This window comes from Hypanus sabinus, chromosome 10 (genome assembly GCF_030144855.1).
Source record: "Hypanus sabinus isolate sHypSab1 chromosome 10, sHypSab1.hap1, whole genome shotgun sequence".
In the NCBI taxonomy this organism is placed as follows: Eukaryota; Metazoa; Chordata; class Chondrichthyes; order Myliobatiformes; family Dasyatidae; genus Hypanus; species Hypanus sabinus.
Window position 1 is genome coordinate 101,825,142 of NC_082715.1, and position 24,290 is coordinate 101,849,431.

General features: G+C 37.6%; 2 protein-coding genes across 2 annotated transcripts in view; both read right to left on the reverse strand.

Annotated features, from left to right (window-relative positions):
* LOC132400895 (gamma-aminobutyric acid receptor subunit rho-2-like) overlaps positions 1 to 7,968 on the reverse strand; it is a 33,398-nt gene extending 25,430 nt beyond the window's left edge. The window contains exons 1-2 of the mRNA XM_059982401.1: positions 7,331 to 7,968; positions 4,148 to 4,562 (exon numbers count right to left, since the gene is read on the reverse strand). Of these exons, the coding sequence (XP_059838384.1) occupies positions 4,148 to 4,562; positions 7,331 to 7,343 (428 nt within the window). The 5' untranslated portion in view covers positions 7,344 to 7,968. The remainder of the gene's footprint in view (positions 1 to 4,147; positions 4,563 to 7,330) is intronic.
* A 147-nt stretch (positions 7,969 to 8,115) lies between these two features.
* The window catches only part of ube2j1 (ubiquitin-conjugating enzyme E2, J1), a 35,738-nt gene continuing 19,563 nt past the window's right edge, over positions 8,116 to 24,290 (reverse strand). The window contains exons 4-8 of the mRNA XM_059982402.1: positions 23,496 to 23,580; positions 23,005 to 23,110; positions 17,254 to 17,383; positions 14,609 to 14,743; positions 8,116 to 10,064 (exon numbers count right to left, since the gene is read on the reverse strand). Coding sequence (XP_059838385.1) covers positions 9,798 to 10,064; positions 14,609 to 14,743; positions 17,254 to 17,383; positions 23,005 to 23,110; positions 23,496 to 23,580 — 723 coding nt within the window. The 3' untranslated portion in view covers positions 8,116 to 9,797. The remainder of the gene's footprint in view (positions 10,065 to 14,608; positions 14,744 to 17,253; positions 17,384 to 23,004; positions 23,111 to 23,495; positions 23,581 to 24,290) is intronic.

The following is a 24,290-nucleotide window of genomic DNA, read 5'->3' on the forward strand; positions in this document are numbered from 1 at the left end:
TAACATTGATAAAGCTCATTCGCTGGAAGTCAACAGGGGACTGAATTTTGAGGCCAGAATTTGACGTGCAGCTTATACATTTATTTTTGTTAATTTATTGAGATACAGTGCGGACTAGGCCCTTCCAGCCCTTTGAGCCACGTTGCCCAGCAACCACTGATTAACCCTAGCCTAATCACAGGACAATTTACAATGGCCAATTAACCCTCCAACTGATGTGTCTTTGGAATGTGGCTGGAATTTGGTGCACGTGGAGGATACCCACGCGGTCACGGGGAGAATGTACAAACTCCTTACAGGATGCAGTGGGAATTGAACCTGGTTCGCAGATACTGTAAAGCATTATGCTAACCACTAGACTACCGTGCTGCCCCTGGTACTTAGTAACACTGATTGGGGAGAGTTTCTAAACAGTGAATTGTTTAAGGACCATCCTGACTGGCTGCATCACTGCCTGGTATGGGAACTGTACCTCCCTTAATCGCAGGATTCTGCAGAGTGGTCCAGACAGCCCAGCGCATTTGTAGTTGTGAACTTCCCATGATTCAGGATATGTACAAGGCCAGGTGTGTAAAAAGGGCCCATAGGATCACTGGGGATCACTGGGGATCCGAGTCATCCCAACTACAATCTATTCTAGCTGCTACCATCTGGGAAGTGGTACCGCAGCATAAAAACCAGGACCAACAGGCTCCAGGACAGCCTCTTCCACCAGGTCATCAGACTGATGAACTCACGCTGACTTGAGTGTACTCTACATTGACTGTTATATTTATTTTAAATTACTATGATTGCACATCTAGATGGAAATGTAATGTAAAGTTTTTTACTCCTCGTGTATGTGAAGGATGTAAGAAATAAAGTCAATTCAATTCAAACAGAGATTTAAATTTTTGGACAGAAGTTAAAGGGAGATGCAAGGAAAATGTTGTTTACCTGGAGAGTGATCTGGAGGCTGTGACCCAGAATCCATTTCCTTAAGATAATCAGGATTCTCAAAAGTTAATTGAATGTGCAGTTGAGAGAGAGAAATTTAAAGAGGTGCAAGTGAAGAGTGGGGGAATGACTTTGTTGGGTTTGTTCTTCAAGCAGCTAACACAGACCCATGTGAGTGAGCGGTCTCTCCCTGTGCCATAATAATTCCATCTTTCTACTCTGGGATTAATTTCTAGCAGACACTTTTGACTGAGATGTTGAACTGGGATTCTCTCCAATTGGATATGAGTCTTCCATAATACCATTTAAAACAAACAACTGGCAAAAGTACCTGGCCAAAGTTTATCCCTCAACCAAAACCCCTGATTAAACTAAAGTTATGAAAATAATTAATTTGAACTTTGCTGTGTGCAACATGCCAGTTGATTTTATATACAGCACAACAGATATTCAGAAATGACAGTAGCAAATAATCATTCTGAAGTATCCTGTAGATACTTCAATACACAGTATGTTCAATTTTCTTACCTTCCTGCTTGAATATTTGAAATATATTTCAAACTGGGTTAACTATTTCTGGAGAATTGTTTATTATTATTGTCATAACGATGCTAAATAAAGGACATAAGATGCTCATTTGAAGTATTGCTGTATCATAGAAGAAAAATAATTAACATGCATGCAGGAAAAACAATTATAAAAGAGGAATTTTTGGGATTTCCAAAATGGGTTTCTTTTCTAAATCTGCTGCAGGTGGAAATACAAATTAAAGAATTTTGTACTCTTATTACTAACTTCCTTTAAACATAGGGCATCTTTCTTAAATAAATCAAAATTAATCTAGAAATGCTTGTGAAATTTAAGAATGTTGATCTCATGATAAAATCTTTAAATGTCTTTCAATAAAAAAGTTATCAAGAATTTATTTATCTAAAAACACCAGTGAAATTGCTTCATATTTTAATCACATCAAGGAATAACTAGGGTAGAAACTTTAGAAAAGAATGGTGTGCTTCATGAATATCAGAATCAGAATCCTTTATTATTGCCAAGTAAGAGGACACATACAGGGAATTTGATGCCGGTTTCCCTGAGCTCTCTCTGTACAGAATTAAATGCAAACAAAAACAATAGTGCAAATAATCATAAACTATATACAATGAGGTCCACCTCATTGAATGTACAGGTGGACTTGATTTATAATAGACTAAAATTCAAGTGTTCATAAGACTGATGGCATACAGAGAGAAACTGTTCTTGTACCTATTTGTCCCGGCATACAGTGATCTAAAGCGCCTACCAGAAGGAAAGAGTTGGAACAGGTGATGTCCAATGTGTGATGGGTCTACAATAATGCTGCTTGCTTGCTTGCTTCCTGACTCTAGATGCATATAAGTTCTGGATCGAGAGCAGCTTCACACCAATAATCCTTTCAGCAGCTCTGACGGTTTTTTGGAGTCTATTCTTGTCTTGTTTGGTAGCTGATCCAAACCAGACAGTGATGGATGAACAAAGAACAGACTGGATTATTCCTGAATAGAATTGAATCAGCAGCCCCTGAGGCAGGTTGTACTTCCTGAGTTGACGTAGGAAATACAACCTGTGCTGAACCTTTTTGATAAGAGTGTCCATGTTGGGTGTTCACTTCAGGTCCTGGGAGATTGTGACACCCAGAAATCTGAAGGTCTCCTCAGCAGACACAATACTGTTTGAGCAATTCAAATCAAATCCTGTAAAATGCTTTATTCAAAAAAATTCAATAGAAACTTCGTATTCCTCTGCACTAGAGATTAACTAATAGTGTTCCAGGCTTGCTGGTTTTAAGACTTTGTAAAGTAATTTATGATATTCTCACAAGTGTTTAAGATTATTGCTACTTCATGTTATTAGAGGACTTGAAATCTCGGCACAGAAATTGACATTAATTTTGAGCAATAGACTATCTTTTCAATTTTTTTTCAAGAAGTCAGAAATTTAGCAATAATTAAGTCTGGTATTTTCCAACTAGAGTAAAGTTTTCTGTGATCAATAGATTAACCATATCTCTGGCATTTCTTTTCCATAACAATCTATCCCAATTCCAAAGTCCTTATTCACAAATTAACTATCAGTCCATTTAAAAGACAATACTTAGTATACAAAATAACATTCTTGAGCTTTAATTTTCACATAAAGTACTGCAGATTGTGTTGTCCAAATTGGACATTACAAAGCTTCTTTTTGAAGACCCATGGGTACTCTGATACTTCAGTACTTTGAATACCTTTGGTTCTTTTTCTACCATTCTTGGTTATGATTGCATGCATTTTGACTATGGGAAGACTTCTTCTCTATATAAAGCACCCTCTTCTGTCTCATCCAGCCACAGTACAAAGACATGCTAATCTTAGTCCTATTTGAACGTGCTTTCTGTTGTACTAATTCACAGTTTCCAGTTATATGCTTGTTTATGTATAGTTTTTCTTAAATTCTATTGTATTTCGTTATTTTCATGTAAATGCCTGCAAGAAAAAGTATTTCAAGGTAATATATGGTGATATTTTGGTAGTTTGATAATAAATTGACTATGACCTTGAATGCCGGAGTAAACTCGATGGGTCAAACAGTCTAATTTTACTCCTATGCCTGATGGTCTTAAACTAGAAATAACAGATTGAAAAATCAACGTTCTTTAAAGTTGATTTGCTCATTCGTTGCACTAACTATTCCCAACTAGGGTATCGGCCTCAATCCCTCAGGGAAAAACCCGAAACTGCCTTTTGTGTATATTTTGCGTTGACTGACAGCTACTTACGGAACCAGAAAACAAGTTTTAAAATGGGCGCGATAATCATTCATAAAGTATTATTTTCCCACAATGAATAGGCTTCAAGCAGACATTTTTACAGAGTTGGGATCAACCTTTTCCTCCAAAACGAACGAACCTATCTCTATACAATTAAATCGACATTTAGGTTTTACTGTGCTGTAGAAACAAGACGACTTAGGAGCCAGATCTGAGGTGCTCCTCAGAAAACCCAAGGGGTTAATTACCGCATTTTTAAAAAATCAAAAGTCTCCAGCTTCCAGTCCCTAGCAGGGAAGAATTAATTCAATATTTTTTATCTTGTTTAGAAGGAACTGATTTTAATTGATCTTATTAACCCTTTACATTGACAACACTGTCGGGCGTTGCCACACGGCTACTACCAGCCCCTTCAAGACTCCTTACCTTCCCTTTTTGGGGTGTTCAACTTGAGATGTCCATCTTTTCTTCCTGTGTTTTCTGCTCTCAGCAGTTATTGTCAGGCAGCAGATTATTAAAATTGTCTTTAAAAAATAATGCATACTTTGCAAAATTGAAACAGTCCCAGCAATAGTCCTGTGCAACCCTACAGTGGGATTCACTTCTGATTTTAACATTGAATCGATTTTTATTCTAGCTCCACACGCCGGTTGATGCTTCGGCAGTTTCTCCTCCAAGGTCAGTGTTTGGAGTGATCCCGGCCTGTCACAATTCCAACTTACTTGTTCTCCAACCCGCTGGAGCAACTTCAGTTTCTGTGCGGCTTTTTGATTGACATCTAATCCTCCAGCGCGCAGCCAGAAATCCCAGGCAGGCACGTCATCGGGAGAGCAAAAAGCACCTTCGGTGGAGATCAAATCACAACATAAATGACAGAAAACCTTCCTCACCACACATAGGAATACACGTTGGTCATACTATATTGTATAATGATGTGAGAGAAAACTTTGAATATCTTACGAAAAACAACGCGAATATTTACAGAACTGATGTACAGTCCATTTCATCTTCACTAATAAATGCTAAACAGTAATTTATGCTAGAAGAACGTTTGAGTTTTAGATGTTCGGTACTAGCTTAAACCCAACTTGAATCTGCTGTTTGGAATTTGTACCTACTTTATCATTGCAAATATTTTTCAGATGTAGGATATACAAGCTGTTATGGTTTGCATTTTTTTTCTGGATGGTATTTCACCCGCACCTGACCCGACTGGAAAAATTGACTGTGAGAGATTAAAATTGGATTTAATGCGGATTCCACTTGATCCTTAACTGACAGGCTTCTGAGTAAAGGCGGATGTTATTAACCATAGAGGAGACTTTCCAAACACACGGAAAGAGGCCCTTTGCCAAGTCGTCCACTCCCATCAGGTAGTCTATCAAAACTAGTCCCATTTGACCATAACCTTGAAAACTTTTCTATCATGTGCACATCCAAATGACTTATTATTAAGAATGATCATTTAAAAGACATGATCACATCATGGATTTCTTATCCATCTATAAACATTGAATTTGTTGCTCCTATGTAGTTCCAGAAATATTCTCAGAGATAATGGTTAATCTACTGGTAAAATGCACCATCATCAAACACATTGCCAGCTATTCAACGCCCTCAAGGTATGTTCAACCTTCAGAATAAATCACTTGTGTCTTGAAACATAAATAAATAATTTATCATCCTTAGGCAAAAGAAAATTTGAAATTTGGATCACACTTATTTTTTTTAAAACTACAAAAACTAGCGCTGTAAGAAAGCTCTTTCTGGTGCGCCTCTGAATGGAATCAAAGGTCTTGCCATATTTTGATATGCAGCTCAACCTTATGTTATCCCATTAGGGGTGTATGGGTGTTCAGAGAGGGTAGTACCTCTGTTGAAGGGGCTGGTCGTGTCCATTCCAGTGCTACTCACTCACCTTTGGTCCCCACCAGACACACAGTTCTCAGTTGTGGTACCAAGTGGTACTGTTTACATGCTACATCCATGTACACTGCTTTGACAGGTGGGCTAAGCTTGGTGAGCGTAGCTGATGGCCTCATAACCAGTGAGATAGGAATCGGCACATGACTGTCCTACCATGCAAAATCAACTCCAGCTGACTGGGAGATGAGATCTACAGTGAGATCCAATGGCCAGGAAGGTGGCTTTGCAATCCTCTGTGGGGAGTGAACGGCATGAGGAGGCACAGCAGTCATGGTCAACCACAGCAACCAAGGAAGATCCCAGCTGTAAAGCACTAGATCCAGATTTCTGAGGTTGGGAGAGTAGAACTGCCCCAAGTGTAACTGTCTTTCCACTTTAAAAACTCTTCTGCACAGGTTTCCTGCCATTGTCGGACATGATGGACAACCACCAAAGGCTATTAATGTTATTAGCCATTTATTTAAAAAAGCATTATTATGGTGCATAGAGCTAACAACACAGACAAATGCCAACATATCTGGAACTTCATAAAATTATTTATTTCAATCCTATATGATGTACTATATGCATTCTGGTAATGAAAACTACGCCTGCTTAGTTAAAAACACAAGCACAAATCCAGATGCTGTAGACATCATTGCAGGACTCAAACAGTTCTGAATGACATCTGCCCTCTGCCACTTCCTCTGACAGCTTATTTTGTTGAGTTTATTGAAGGTTCAGAGGCAGGTAGTTACAATGCTTGGAAGACTTTTGGACTGGTCCAAGGATAGAAAAGGTTTAGGGGGATATGGGTCAAAAGCAGGTAAATGGGACGAGCTCACATAGACTTACTTCCATGCTGAACAGGTCTATGACAATCCATTTAATGCCTGCGTGCAGCTCAAGATTACATTGATTTAATTGATTATAGAGTCTGATGAAGAATGTAATCCAGGGTGACAAAGAGGCTTAATCACGATTCAAAAAAAGGAATGCTAGAAGTAAAGTACAAAAAGCCAGTTTTTACAGGCATGTTTGAACAAAAGACATGTAACTTCAGATATTACAGCTTCTGTAGATGTATTTAGGCATGAACATGCACATTTTTTCACTAAGTTGCTAAATCCATTTATTTAATGAGGGCAAATGAGGGCTGATTTAATGATCAGCATTTGCTGCCATCCCTAGCGGAACATCGTACCCAATGGATTTTTAGCTAGGCCATTACAAAGGGTATAAAGAATGAACCTTCACACTACAGGAAAAAGAACCATGCGCAAAGCAGGACTTGGTACAAATAAAATGAGGGGTGTGGATTCTTGGAGGAAATAAAATATACCGAAAATGCTGTAAACATGGGATTTTGTTCATATTTCCAACATCTGCAGTATTTAATTTTCTGTGAGCTCACTCTGGGGATTGATCAATGCAAGACTAGAATGTGAAAAGTGATAAAGCAGTATGTCAGAAGAACATTTTGACAATGACTATCCAGTAGAGGATACAAAAGTAGAAGTATGTGGCTCCTGAAACTCCTGGAAACTAGTCTGGTTCAATCCAAGAATCTGGTCAGGTGGAAAGAAAGAAATCTATGGAAGCTGCAGAAAACTGATCTTCAAGAGTTCCGCTGGTGTCTGCACACCAATTGTTATGTTTACAATGGGGTGATGCTAGAAATGTAGGAATGTTTTCCAACCTCACCTATTATTGACATTCTAGCAGATGGCTTTTCAACTTCCTCTTCCACCTGGTCCAATAATAATAAAGATTTCAGCCCAAAAGCAATCAAGAAATCGGCTTCCAAACTTGGATAACAACTTTAGCTTTCATTGATAAAAAGTCTCAGAAAATTATGAAAATAACTTCCACAAATGATCACTGCATAAAATTACTTTCTCACTTATAAAAAAAGCACCCATTACATTCAATTACACACATTAACCGCTAACTATAATTTAAGAATAAATACAATTTTATTACTAAAATATATATTTTTTGCCTTTTGGAAAGTAGATAAACAGACCCCTATAAAGTAAAAATGTACATAGTAAAAAAGTAATAAAATACCAGAAATATACAGGCATATTAACCAGATTGGATATAATAGGACTTATGCTTAATGCAATTATTCCTAACATGTTATCTTCCAGTTGTAGACATAAAATAATCAAAAACAACTGAATATAATTGAAATTATATCTACAGGAGGAAGAAATGTACAGGATTAGATCATTTAGTCCACTATCTATGATTATGCCTATTGCAGTGAAGTTGTATATATCATGTACAAAATAACTTTCAGGGGGTTACATAAATATTGTTTAATATCTCTATTAAAAGATACCTGGTTGTGCCACTCAAATTTATATTACACATTTCTAGCTGTGTTTCTTTTCATCTATATAAGCCGTGACTGAAAGCAGTTTTAACATTTAAAGTGCTAATCACCAGATGAATGCAAGAAAAAAAACTGAAGGAGAAAAAGCTCAAACAATAAATCTGGAATTATATTTATTCAATATAATTAACTGTTGTACCAGCATTGCTTTAGTGAACTTCAGAATTGTGCTTGCAACAAAAGTCTTATCACACTAAATGAACTTTGGTACAAAACTCTCCAAAGAAACTTTTGGAATGGATGACAGGCAAAGCTACCAAACATGCATGGGCATTTTTTTCTTCCAAACTCACAAAACGTTATTTAAAAAAACTTTTGCCTCAAACATCTACCTTGAGCCTGGTTACAATAATGCATAAGAAAATCGGAGTAAACATGTTGTTCCCTTCAACTGTAAAGTGCTGTGATGATGGTTTCATGAAGTATTCAGGTCCCACAAAAATGAATTCCTTAGTTGGAAATACAGCGTTAAAACACTTACATTGTTTTAAAATAGAAAACTTAACAAGAGCAAAAATAATTGTTCTAAAGATTTTCAGCAATTGAAAATCAAGCTCTCATTATTACAATATTTACTAAGAATGTCAAATCAAAAATTAAAAACCTGTATAGCATCACATTCAAGAAAATGGTGTTTTAACTTTCAACAGAAAATTCAATATACATACAATTTCCAATTCTGACCACCACTGCATTCATACCTCAAGGAAAGAAACTGCCATAATTGAGAAAGGATATCCTTTTAAATTGCTTGCTGGAATATGCAATATTTTATTGCTTTTGTTGGTTATCTTGGGGTGAAGGAAGTGGTTTCTGCAAATAACTTGCCAAACACTATTCCCAAATCCGATATATGTCTATTGGTAATTACAAGTATTTTTATGTGCTGCAAAGATAATCATAATTACTGTAACATTCCTTCACGTATCTCCACATTAGACTAGGCTACTCAAAAATAAAAGGCAAGCCAGAATTGCTTCTTGGGTAAGGGCTAAATAGTTTTCCTTTCAACTACCTATTCTGTGCTATCTTGTATCATTAGAAAGCTTTTTAAATCTAAATGATCTGTTGCTCCTGAAAAATAATTTCTGTTAAAGTACTAGATCCCAAAAGGAGAAGATATTATACATATGATGCCCACTAATTTTAGATTTAGTTTTTAGGTTTAATATCATGCTTCTGATAAATCCTTGTTATAAGATGTATTAACATTTAGTTTGTTTCTTTGTTAAGCTGTGCTAATAACTACATCACTGAGCAGTGTAAAGAATTCAAAAAGAATTTTAAATTTGCTAAGTACTTAAACTCTTGATAAGGTGCTTAAATTAACTTAAGAGCTGGAAATTTGCACTCTAATTGACAGGGTTGAAACAGGATTCACTTCAAAGAGAGAAATTTGATTTGTACCAGGTCAACATCCAAAGAACTTCTCAGCTAAAAAAGTTCAGTAAAACATTCAGAACAAAACATATTGAAAAGCAGAGCCTTCATGAAAGAAACTTAATTCTATTAACATTAAAATAATTTGAACAAGATATGACCCAAAATTAGTTTTAATGAGCTTCCCTGCAGTGTAAAATTTTGGAAAACGCCTTTTTATTATCGCCAAGGATAATTATGCATAACTTTTGCATACTATAACTTTTTATATCCTCTTTGCATAAGTCATACAATGCCCCACATATTTTGTTTAATATGGTGACCGAGCATGCTAGAATATACAAGATCAGCAATTTACCCAGTCTATAGTGATATGAAAACAACTGATCATTACAATTCATAGTCAAGTCGGTATTCATTAGCCATGTAAATCCTTCGGAAAATAAGAGCAGCTAATGCTAATGTCAGAAGAACAATTAGGATAGTGGATCCTATTTGGTTAGTATTAGGTGGCTGACGAACTTGAGAGTATGATGAAGTTGTTCGTCTTGCCTGCTGCTGCTGCTGAGTACGCCGCTGTCGAGGGCTCAGAGACGTTGTATTAGGCACACTTTGTGTACTTTCCTGATTCTCAGCATGAGCGTCATCTCCAGTAAGCTGAATGAAAGAAAAGAAAGACATCTTTAAAGTTTTATGACCTCTATCAAAAAGAATCTGGTCAACCATTGAAAAGAAAAAAAGCCAACCCTTTTCTTTTGGAAACTGCTTCTTCCTTCACTTCCACAAAATTTTCAAGTGGATGCACCATTGTAGTAGATACATCTCAGTATCTTAAATGGTGACAGTAAGGAAGCTGGCATTTCGTCAATCAAGTTTCATGCTTGGTCTGGGAAAGAACATTCTAGCTTTTCCTATTTCCTTACCTTCTTCCTATAAATTTCTTCCTTATCCAGCTCACATTTAAATATCATAGTTATACCTGCCTCACCACTATTCCTAACAGGATGCTTGCTACCCTAATTATTGACCAAGTATAAATATTTTGCTCCATGATACTTATTGCTTTGCCAATTCCATTCATTTAGGAAGGCAAGTAGTATATTGGCTATCATTACTATTATTATTAGAGGATTTAAAAACAGGAATAAAGACATCCCTAATTATACAAGGCCTTGGACAGATTACACCTGGAGTATTGTGTATGGTTTTTGGTCACCTTACATAAAGACATATTTGAGGGTGTTTAATGAAAAATTGCCAGACTGGTTCTTGGCACAACAAGATGGTTATATGAGAAATTCAGTTAATGTACACTCAGGCCTTCTGTACCTAATAAAGTGGCCAGAGCGTATGCTCGTGGTCATCTGATACTGTAGCCCATTCAGCTTCAAGGCTCAATGCACTGCGCATTCACAAATGCTCTTCTGAACACCACTGTGGTAATATGTGTTTACTTGATAAACAAAACAAACATCCAGTGAGTGGCAGTACTATCGCTTTCCTGTCAACTTGAACCACTCTGGTCATTCTCTTCTGACCTTTCTCATTAACAAGGTGTTTTTGCCCACAGAACTGCCTCTCACTGGATGCGCCTTGCTTTTCACAGTTTACAGAGACTGTTATGCAAGAAAATACCAGGAGATAGGCAGTTTCTGAGATACTCAAACCACTCTCTCGGGTATCAACATCCATTCAATGGTCAAAGTCACTTAGATCACATTTCTTCCCTATTCTAGTGTCTGGTCTAAACAACAACTGCAAATAATGATAGAATGAATCCATCACACACAGTTTCAATAGACTCTCAAACAACACAAATACAGTGGGATAGAGAACACAATGCATTTCAAAGACACTGACTATTAGAACCATTACTAAACTGCATCTTTTAGGAATAATATATTCTTCATAAGCTTTAATTACAATTACTTTTGACTGAAGCCTTCCATGCAACATCATGAAATAATGCTTTTTGTTAGTGGAGGTGACCCGATTGTAAACACAAACTAGATCAAACTAATTAATCAGATATTAAATAAAATATGCAGACAGAATTTCCTGACTTAAGATGTTGATGCATTTTAGCTTTTCTTTCACTGAACATGAGCAGATGGATCCATGTCATTAGATTTGCTTTTACTAAAACAATCTCCAGTCTTCGTCATTCCTGAACTACAGCTTATCCTGGATTTTGACTACAATTTATCTGCAAATTCAAGCTGAAGCTCCCTGCCACCCAGACCATTTTGGCTGTATTCCAAGCTACAGCATTTCATATCAGAAGAGTGTTACATAAACATTCAATCCAAGCAAAATAATTACAGCAGAGCATCTTAATAGCTAGGAAATTTGAATATTCGCAAACTAATTTGAATGCGTTTCTGTTGTTAAATCCCAAAGAGCATTCAAATTCTTTCAAGGATTTAAAATGATCAAATCAGAATAAATGACGAAAGTTTACTGGGATCTCTCTTGGCAGTTAAGATCCAGGATTTCGTTTAAATTACAGTTGCTCTGGATGTCAGTTTTACTAACTGAACAGCAAACAAGCCTGCAGTAATTTCAAACGAATGGATATACAGTGGATGACAGCGCATTGGGACACATAGGGACAAGAACACTTTGGCCCCGTTAAACAGTTGCTCCAATTTGCCTAAGTTTCGTGAAAATACAATGAATAAACTCTTCTTGGGTTTCAAGCTGGGTACAGGTGTCGATTATAACTTATGTTTCGATGACAAACTCTGGCAGAGCTTGTCATCGAAACATCGGTTATAATCAATACCTGTACCCAGCATGAAGCCTGAGAAGAGTTTATTTGTCATATACGCTGAGAAAGATCTTGGTGCTTTTCCATGAGGTGCAAGTTTCAAAATACACGATGTAGATCTATGTCATTGGGCGCTGAAGGCAAATGTAGCACAGACGTAGATCTACGTTGTTTGGCGCTCAAAGTGTTAGTGAATCTAGGCCCGGCCTCACTCACGTCATGTATATTAACGCAGTGTAACACAGGATGCTGAATTGTGCAGACCTAGTTGGTACACTGTGGATACAAGTTTTGTTTACAAGTGTCTGTGAAAATTTTGTGAAGGAAGATGGAGTCATCAAATTGTAAGAAACGAAAATATGAAGATGAAAACAGACATTTTAAGACACAGTGGGAGGAAGATTTTGCATTCACAGTTAAAGGAGGTAAACCTTTGTGTCTTATCTGCAATGTGTCATTCAGTCATTACAAAGCCTGTAATTTAAAACGCCACTATGAAACAAATCACAAAAACTTTTCGGTTGATTATCCATGTAAATCCGAATTATGGAAAAACAAATTAACTGTGTTAAAATCATCTCTAAATAGCCAGCAGACACTGTTGACAACATTCAGTAAGGAAGCCGATACAACGACTGAAGCTAGTTTTGTTATGTCATGGAATATTGCTCGTGCTAAATGCCCATATTCTGACGGCAAATTTGTTAAGAAGAACATAGTTGAAGTTGTTGCCCAGTTAGATCCAAATAACACAAAACTTCAGCGATTAATAGCACAAACACCAGTTTCATGCCACGCTATAGAGAGGCGCATCTCCCAGATCAGAGCTGATGTTGCAGGCAAAGTGCAAAATGATGTAAAGAATTCCCTTGTTTCAGCTTAGCTCTTGATGAATCTACAGACATACAAGACAACCCACAACTGGTGATATTTAATCATTGTGTTTCCTCTGATGTAACTCTGAAAGAAGAGATGTTGGACCTGGTGGCATTAAACAAATGCGCTTGACAGAGCCTTAACAAATGGTGATGTTCCACCACTGAATAAACTCATCAGTGTTGCAACAGATGGAGCATCTGCAATAGTGGGGAAAATGCAAGATTAATTGCACTTATGAAAAGTGATCCCAGCTTTCCAGAGTTTCTCCCTGTTCATTGCATTATTCATTGTGTGTAAATTTTGTTCCTGTCTTGCGGCTCTCAAACATCTTAACTTAATCGTATATGGCTCTTACATTAAGTAAGTTTAGCCACCCCTGCCATAAATGAACAAAATCAACGCAGACAAGTGCAGATAGTGGACTTCCTTCAAACAGTTCGTTTGACAATTGCATCCTCCAAATCTTCATTTACAGTGTAACATTCAGGATGATTGAAGATACCTTCAAATTCTTCATAGTTTCTAACTTGTTGAAGTAATAAAATTATTTCATTTTCACTCCCAGCCATTTCTGGCATCTCCCAGCCTGAATGTTTGAAACTGCAGTGAGCAAATTTCTGAATGGTCTTACCTGTTTATTATTCGCCAATTATTTTTTTTTAAAAATCACTACTTTTTGAACACAAACATGCAAATAACGCTATTTAAAACTTGTTCGCTCTAAGCATGGTATGGTATCTCTTACAGCCACATGACTTGCACATGACTTCTGTTAGTTAGAAAATATTCAGCAACAGTCTCCTGCCCCAATTAAGCAGCATAGTGCACCAAACAAAGGGGATCCTGACTATTTTCTAAATTTGCTTTGTTCTGTTAGAATTATCCCAGATTAATAATAAGCGACTGCCCCAATTAACTAAAGGACCAATTAACCGGACGCTACTGTATTAAGGATGCTTCCAGATCAAACAGTTCAAAGGGTCAACAAGTCAAGCTGTCATCAAGGTTTTATTGAGAAGCTTTGTTATCGAATTTAGGAGTGATAGCTAAAAATTACTTAATAAAAGGTAACTTTGCAACTGCAGAAATCAGCATGGGTTAACTTGTAAAGAACAAAATGTTTAGATTCTGATAAATAACACTGGCACCAATAAGACAGTCAATGCAGCAAAAATAAGATGCTGATTAGCATTAGAACAAAAGTGCCACATAAAATAAAAGAGACACGGACAATCCTTATCTTGACAATATTATTCTCCCCAGTAAGTGCAAAATTGATAACAATAACCAAAGTATGAACACCACAACTAGTGAAAACAGTCAAATTTACAGACAATAATGGAGTTTTTGTTTAATTATGAAACTCATTGCACACATTTTGAAATATTTAATATCTGTGGACCAGGTCAATACAAAAAAATTCTGTTTGCCCTTTCCCATAGATCACTTAAATAAAAACAATATTATAAGATTTACTGGACTCCATGGATACATATCTGCAGCAAACTTGTACAGTGGAGACCAAAGAGATGGAACAAATTAATTGACATACCTCTGGTGTATCTTCTGTTTGCAGACTGGTGCCAGTGGATGGATGTTGCAGGGAAACTTGACTATCTTGGGTTTCATTTATTATTGGTGCAGGAGCAGGAGCAGATTCTGTATTGGAGGAGATATTTGTCTCAGCCTATTGAAAGATAAGTAACACATTTACAAACTTCAAACAGTTAGCTTAGCTTGGCATAGCCGTATATTCAAATATGATTTAGGAACTGGGGTTTCATTTGCATTACAGGCTAACACTTCAGTTCCGGCATTGCATAAGGAGGAATTGGTTCCTCAAGTGTACTCTGCCATAAAATCATGCTAATCTAACTGTAATCCCAGGCCCACATTCTCACTTATCCTTAGGAACATTTCATTTCCTTGTTCAACAAGGATCTAACTCTAGCTTTAAAATATTCAGATTCTAGAATTCTCTTCCTTATAAAGGTGGAAGGAAAGGCTCATCGTCCCTGGCTTTATTCCCTGTTACTTGCCACGTCAACAATGTTACAGTGGAAGCTTGGTTCTCATTACTAATACTAAATCTCAGTTTCACTCTTCTGCACTGGGATTTACCTTGTTTTCGTCACTTCTCCTTGTTTTACCTCATTTCAAGTTCTCTACTGATCTTCTTAACACTATAAAAGGGTTCCCATCAAGATAATGCTGCTGATTGCCTCTGCAACATTTAACTTCTCTTTCAAAGTAGCATAGCAGGTTGTGTTCTCAGTTTCTTTCCATACATGATCCCTGATATTCAAGATCACCCCTTTGACTATGTTACCTCACATGTTACTTCCATTGATACAATCTCACATTGGACACGCCACTTATCCCTTTCCCCACAAAATGTACTCCTGTTTCCCAATACAACTTCTTTCTACATCCACCCCAGAGATTCCCTTGTCCCCATTTGTTTATATTTGTAAGATCAAAGTATCACTGTCTTCTGTTTGGCTTTCTATTACCATAAGTGCTTCTACAACAAATGATCTGCCAAACCGCACCTGATGCCATCCAATACTCCTCCATCCTAAACTTTCTCTCTCCCCTGTAGTCCTCACTTCTATTTCTTACAGGAACTAAAGTGCACATATCGTAGAAAAATTGCTTACAGATTTAATGCAAAATGTGATACATAAACTGTTGACTTATCAAACTACCCATGATATAATTTTAAACCTAAAATGCAAAAGCAAACCTTGTGTGCTTCACTTCAACCTTAAACATTGCTTCCAATGAATTACAAAAACTTATGGATCTTCACTAATCCAGGAGCTGCTTTAACCACTTTCCTCATTTCATTTGGTCCATTAGGCTAAACATCCTGCAAAGCACCCATCAGACAGCTTTACTTCAGATCGTCTTTGTCTCCCCTCATGACTTTATTCAGAACACCCACTATTAGATCCCTTGACAACAGTCACCCAAAATTGTACAATTCCATCTTGCAATGAAGGATATATCTCTAAACCTCTCCCTTTTCTTACATCCCACCTTTTGGCAACCTTTTAAATTAAACAGTCAAGTGCAGTAGGGTATGCCAAAACACACTTTTGCCTGCATCACTGAACTTCTCCATTCTTCATAGTTACATATTCAGTACAGAATAAGTAGAAATTTCACACAAATAAATTATAGGAAGCCCAAAGCTGCAATCTTCAGATGTAGCCCCGAACTCCTGATTTTCTCTTTCTCCCTGGTGTTTGGACAGGACTTAAAAAGCTTGTTTTCATTATATGGTATGAAATATAAATCAGCTGTGGTTCACCAACCCTGAAGGCTCACCAAAGTTATTTATTTCCATCTCCATTTGCTGCTGAAATTTTCAACTTCACCTTTGTAAGTACTGGTGTATATTATAGGCAGCCAGTACCATAGTAGTTACCACAAAGCTTTACAACACTAATTATAAGGCTGAGTTTAATTTCCTCAGGTGTTTGCAAGGAGTTTGTACGATGTTCCCATGGCCCTGTGGGCTTCCTCCAGATGCTTTGCTTTCCACCCATATCCCAAAAAAGATGTACGCTTAAGGGTCAATCACAAACAAGAGATTTTGCAAATGCTGGAAATCCAAGCAACACACACAAACTAGACACAGCCTGGCCTGCTGTGTTCCTCCAGCATTTTGTGCATGTTGTACGATTAAGGTTAGTGAGTTTTGGGCATGCCATGTTGGTTCCAGAAGCAGGGCAACACTTGCAAGCTGCTCAGCACCATACTCACTGATTTGATTTGACACAGACAATGCATTCCACTGTTTATTTTGATATACACGTGATAAATAAAGCCAATCTTCAATCCTATTAACTTTTCCAACTTTGGGCTCCTAAAGATTTCCAGCTTTAACAGCTCCACCACTAGCTATAGAACCTTAAAATAGCAAGGGCTCAAACTCTGGAACTACTTCCTGAATTTCTCCTAATCTTTATGGCCCCCTTGACGCACTACTTAGAAGTTACCTCTGACTTGTGTACCTACGGCTCCATTAGCTTAACTTAATGCATTAAAAAACTGGCACGCAATATACAACACAGTGAAGATGTTAATCAAAGTGATTTTTCTAACTTAATTTTGCTTTATTTGTTTGTGGGATGTATGCATTGTTGGTGGCTTTAACATTCATTGCCCAATTCATAAAATGCAACATACCTTGAAATTAATTTGTTTTGCTAATTCCTTGGCCTCGACATCAGCTGGACTTGGAATGCTACTCTCTGTGGATGCAAGCAGGGCTGACCTCATACGAGAGCCACAAATTTCACAGCTGAAGTCCTGGGACCTAAATAAGTAATATTAAGTATTGCCTTTTAGCAGAACTTTTCTATCAGGAAAACTCACGACTTGCTGCAATTTGTTTATTGCAACTGCAGTTATAAATAACCTAAATATTCTTAAACAAGTGGTCCCTTAGTAGATTTCTTTTTTCAGAGCAGGACCTTACACCAGTTAGGCACAGATTACACAATTTAAATATTCCAATTGTTCACATATTTAAGTATAATTTGACATAGTGCTATCACAATATTAAATGCACTGATCTGCAGTGAGCACTACAACCCACACTTGCCGATAACAGTAATACATTTTAAAAGGCAGTTGGACAGGTACATGGATTGGAAAGATTTAGAAGGTTATTGACCTTACACTGACAAATGGTACAAACTTGGATGGAACACTTTGGTTGGCATAGACCAGTTGAGCCTGTTTCCAAGCAGTATTATTCTATAAACTCTTTATTAGAAAATTTTGCATTTGGGGAAATGAAAGTAGCTTCTATCTATATTGCATCAATAACAAAGAAATAAAAACCTTTTACAACTGAACCAAAATAAAAATGAGGAAATATTTATATTTGCAACATTAGACTATGATTCTATACAAAGCAACAAGGATGTGATGTTTGTGGCTGCCAAGACTTTCCAACAAGGGCAGCAGAATTTATATGGGTTGGAGTTGATGCAGGACGGAGAATATGAAGCCACCTAAGAGTACTTTGGAATAGATGAACAAAAAAATAACACTGCATATAAAACTAAGAAACATGGGATGGCTGTGTAAATATGCTGTACTGTATCTGCTCTATGATATGCTGTGCTGCTTTGTAAAATAAGAATAAATAATAATAAAAATTTGAATTACAAAAAAAAACACTGCAGATGTTAGATATCCAAAGTTTAGCAACGCAAAAGAGAACTAAGTACTTGCCACATTTTCAGTTTTATCAAAAAAATTAAATTTTGAAATACAAAAGATGAGAAGGAACAAGCTACAACAGAAATTTATTTAGATTGGAGTTCTGACTTAAAAGTGTGAACAAAGCTACAAACTCTGTCCTGGAGACTGCACACAGTCCAGTAGTCTTTTTAAGCCACCCCATAATTTCAACATTAAATGCAATGGGCCATAATCAATGAAAGGACAGGATAACCTGCTATTATATTAACCAAGATAACCAAGCTATTATATAACAAATGTGACAAAGTTCTGAAAAGTTGCCTTAATCAATATGCAGAGGTCCCAACTCAAGAGAGCGTGATACTGGATTTCCTCTTAGGGAATCTGAAAGAAGTACGTGTAGAGGAATACTTTGGATCTTGAGACCCTAATTCCTTTAGCTTCAAGATAATTATTGAGAAGGATAGGATTGTCCTAGGGTTAAGATTCAAAATTGGATAAAGATCTGGATCTGGCAGGTGTCAATTGGGGTGATTTTCAGCAAAGAGAAACTTGGTAAGTGGGTAACGTTCACAAGTGAAATACTGAAAGCACAGAATTAGTATGTACCTGTGAGACCAAAATGAAAGGCTAACAGATTTAGAGAACCTTGGTTATTGAGGGATTCTGAGGTCCTGGTAAAGGTTAAGAAGGAAGTGCATATTAGGTATAGGCACTTAGAATCAAATGAGATACTTGAGACGTAAAAAAAATTGCAAGAGAACATTTAGGAGAGAATTCAGGAGGGCAAAAAAAGAACACGATGTTGCTCTGGCTTACAAGGTGAAAGAGAATCCCAAGGGCTTATATACAGTAGCTCTATTAAGAGCAAAAGTTTAGCAAGGGACAAAATTTATAAATAATCTGTATGGTCATCTACACATGGAGCCAAAAGAGATGGTGGAAGATCTTAAAAGAAATTTTGGAATCTGTATTTACTTAGGAGTCAGACACAGGCAGAAGAGTAGCAAAGTCATGCCCAGTATCCGGATTACAGAAGAGAAGGTATTTGCTGTCCTGAGGTGAATAAGGGATGCATAAATCCCGAGGACCTGACTAGGTGTCTCCTCATATTTTGTGGAAGGCCAAGACAGAAATTGCAGGGACCCTAGCAGAGATATTTAAAGTACCCATAGCCACAGGTGAAGTGGTAGAGGGCTGGAGGATTTCTAATGTTTTTCAATTGTTTAAGAAAGACTGTAAGGACAAACTGGAATTTTATAGGCGGGTAGCCTGACATCAATCATGGGTAAGTTAATAGAAGTTATTCTAAGGGACCTGATATATATGTAAGTATATGAACAGGGCCTAATGGGGGATATTCAACATGGCTTTGTGAATGGCAGGTCATGGCTAACCAATCTTAGACATTTCTGAGAAAGTTACCAAAATGGTCGATGAAGGAGTGGACAATGTCAACATAGTTGTTACCAAGGACTTTTGATAAAGTCCCGCATGGGAGACTGGTCCAGAATGTTAAGTCACTTAGCATTCAGGATGATGTAGTCAACTGGCTTTGACATTGGCTTGGTGGAAGAAGCCAGATGGTTATCACTCTGACTGTTGGCCTCTTACTAGTGGTGTGTCACAGGGATTGGTGTGAGGTCCATTGTTGTTTATCATCTATATTAATCATTTAGATGAAAATGTGATAAACTGGATCAACAAATTTATGGTTGCCACCAAGACTGGTGGACAGCGATGAAGCTTGCAAAGCGATCCGGACCAATGGGAAAATAGGCTGAAAAATGACAAACAGAATTTAATGCAGATAAGTGTGACCTATTGCACTGGGTGGGAAAACTAGGGCAAGACTTACACAGTAAGACATTGAGATGTGCAGAAGAACAATGATCTGGAATACAGATCCATAATATTTGAAGGTGACATCACAGATGGATTGGGTCATAAACAAAGGTTTTGGCACACTGGCCTTTATAAATCAGGGCAATGAACACAGAAGTTGGGATGTTACGTTGAAGTTGTACAAGACAGTGGAGAGGTCAAATTTGGAATATTGTGTACAGTTCTGTCATCTATCCTCAGGACAGATATCACTAAGCTTAAAAAGAGTGCAGAGAAAATTTACAAGGACACCACCAAGACTTGAGGGAAAGGTTGAAAAGATTAAAACTTCATTCACTCATCTGCAAGAGAATGAGGAAGATCATATAGAGGTATATAAAATTCTGTGAGGTATAAATAGGGTGAATGTTTACATTTTTCATCTTAGAATAGGTGAGACTGGAACGACAGGTCCTAGGTTTAGAGACAAAGGTGAAATGTTTAAGGGGAATCTGAGTGGGAACTTTTTCACTCAGAGGAATGGTGTGTGTGGCATATAGCACTTCCACATGCAGCTTATACGAGTTCAACTGTAACATTTTAGAAACACAGAAAACCAACAGCACATTACAGGCCCTTCGGCCCACAAAGCTGAGTGGAACATGTCCTTACTTTAGAACTACCTAGGCTTACCCACAAGCTCTCTATTTTTCTAAGCATGTAGTCATTCAGGAGTCTCTTAAAAGACCCTATTGTTTCCGCCTCCACCACCAGCAGCCCATTCCATGCATTCACCACTTTCTGCGTAAAAAACTTACCCCTGACATCTCCTCTGTACCCACTTCCAAGCACCTTAAAACTATGCCCTCTCATGCTAGCTATTTCAACCCTGGGCAAAAGCCTTTGACTGTCCACACTATCAATGCCTCTCATTATCTTGTACACCTCCATCAGGTCACCTCTCATCCTCCGTCGCTCCAAGGAGAAAAGGCTGAGTTCACTTAACCTATTCTCATAAGGCATGCTCCCCAATCCAGGCAACATCCTTGTAAATCTCCTCTGCACCCTTTCTATGGTTTCCACATCCTTCCTGTAGTGAGGCAACCAGAACTGAGCACAGTTCTCCAAGTGCAGACTGACCAAGGTCCTATTTAGTTGCAACAGTACCTCTCGGCTCTTAAACTCAATCCCATGGTTGATGACGGCCAATGCACCGTATACCTCCTTAACCACAGAGTCAACCTGCGTAGCAGCTTTGAGTGTCCTGTGGACTCTGACCCCAAGATCCCTCTGCTCCTCCACACTGCCAAGAGTCTTGCCATTAATGCTACATTCTGCCATCATATTTGACCTACCAAAACGAACCACCTCACACTTATCTAGGTTGAATTCCATCTGCCACTTCTCAGCCCAGTTGTGCACCTATCAATGTCCCGGTGTAACCTCTGACAGCTCTCCACACTATCCACAACACACCCAACCTTGGTGTCATCAGCAAATTTACTAACCCATCCCTCCACTTTCTCATCGAGGTCATTTATAAAAATCAGAAAGAGTAGGGGCCCCAGACCATATCCCTGAGGCATCTCCATGCAGAATATGACCCGTATACAACTACTCTGCTTTCTGTAGGCAAGCCAGTTCTGGATCCACAAAGCAATGTCTCCTTGAATCCCATGCCTCCTGACTTTCTCAATAAGCCTTGCATGGGGTACCTTATCAAATGCCTTGCTGAAATCCATATACACAACATCTACTGCTCTTCCTTCATCAATGTGTTTAGTGACATCCTCAAAAAAATTCAATCCTGCTCCTAAGGCACAACTTGCCTTTGGCAAAGCCATGCTGACTAATCCTAATCATATTATGCTTCTCCAAATGTTCATAAATCCTGCCTCTCAGGATCTTCTCCATCAACTTATCAACCACTGAAGCAAGACTCACTTATCTATAATTTCCTGGGCTATCTCTACTCCCTTTCTCGAATAAGAAAACAATATCCACAACCCTCCAGTCCTCCGGAACCGCTCCCGGCCTCATTGATGATGCAAAGATCATTGCCAGGGACTCAGCAATCTCCTCCCTTGCTTCCCACAGTAGCCTGGGGTACATCCTGTCCAGTCCCGGTGACTTATCCAACTTGATGCTTTCCAAAAGCCCTAGCACATCTTCTTCCTCAATATCAACATGCTCAAGCTTTTCAGTCCACTGCAAGTCATCCCTACAATCGCCAAGATCCTTTTCTGTAATGAATACTGAAGCAAAGTATTCATTAAGTACCTCTGCCATCTCCTCTGGTTCCAGACACACTTTTCCACTGTCACACTTGATTGATCCTATTCTATTTTAAGAGAAGTTTGGATAGGTACAGGGATGAGGGGTGTGGAGAGCTGTGGTTGGGATTCGGCAGAAGACCAGGCTGGCATGAGTCAAAAAGCCTGTTTCTCTGCTGTAGTGTTCTATGACCCTATAGCTCTAAATACTAGTGCCCAAATAGATTTAAATTGTAAATTGATAATAACTAGCCAGTTACTTTCACCATTATGAATGAAAATAACAAGAGCTAATTAATCCAACAGTGTTTGAAACCATCAGCGCTGGGACACAAGTTCTTCAGTTTATTCAATATTCCATTTCTACATTGTAATTCATCAATCTACTTTAGTTTCCTTGATATTCAACTACCTTGATAAAGGATTCTCAAACCCAATACATTTTTGCATACTATGTTTTTAGTATTTAATAATAGTTAAAGGCTTTAAAAACAAATATACATTTTGTTCACAGAAAATTATCTTTGTTTAGAAGATAATTGGGGTGACTGGAACAATTTGCTTCAAATAATCAAAACATTCCCTAGAAATTGAATATTTGTTTAATACACATACAGCAAAATCTTACTTTTTGGCTAGTGTTTTTCTCTCATCAGGTGTGTAATCCAGAGAACCAATAGCTCCTTCTCCTTTTGTTGGCATGAAACCAATGATAGCCAATAATGCAGTCCGTACTAAGAAAAAAAATACAAGTTTAAAGAGTTATTTCATTAAATTTAAATGTAAGTAATTTTTTTTACTCTAAGTCTGTATCATACAACATATTGCTACAAGTTAAACAATTTAGAGATCGACAGGTCTATTAAGATACAGATTCACTCAGGTTTGGATTGGCACATTTCTTGCAGCAAATCATTCGTGAACTCGAAGGGAGAAACACCCAATGCTGCGTGACTGAAACAAAAAAAATTGGATAAAACAAAAAAAAAATCACATGTAATTCAGTGCATAAAGCTTCAATTATATAGCACCAGTATTAATAGTATTAGTGGCTCATGGTACAAAAGTTTTGGAAGTAATGATTTACATGTTGATCCTGGATTTTTAGGTGATACTCACTACTCCAGGATGGTTGCCAAGTTTCCGGATGATGTCCAGAAATGCTCAGACAAATCTTCTTTCCTACTTCAAACCTTCCATTATGCTAAAATGAAAAAAAAAAGATCTGGTCAAGTTGCAGTAGCAAGCAATTAATAATCCATGATGGCTGTTAGTGAAACTTCAGATCATTTCCAGTTGGTCTTAACATTTCTAAGTCAAGGCAAAATATCAAAATACATTGATTGCATTTAGGAATGTTACTAATTCAACTGTTCATTCCAATTTTCCAGAAACCTAGTCAACTACTGTACATCTTTGATAAGGGGGAAAAGAATTTTTGCACTTTCAGCTTAGATTAGGAACCAGTTTTGTGGTTCATGCTCTGATATTGCCAGAAGAAAAACATAAAAGAGCTAGAAAAGACAGATTTCTTTAATTTTTAAATGATAGGGCAAAAAGACAAAAAAAAATTGCATGTGTTAATGAGCATGAGCGTTGATTTACTGTTGCTGAGCTGCCAATAAACCCTCAGCATTAAATGTAAAGCATTGTTTTATAAACAGCAGCATAGAGATCTACAACACTACATGGCTTACAATTACTGGCTAAACCATGGCACACAATACAAATGAATGCCTGCTAACTAAATTCAGTGTCAGCTCTCTGTGACATACTAGATCATGAATTAGACCGATTACCTTAGAATACACACCATATTGAAAACTAGTAGTTCCAACATCTTCTGATGGGAACAATTCTTCACTATTTAGCAGCTAGGCAATGCAACAATTTTTGCAAATGGGAAAAATTCCA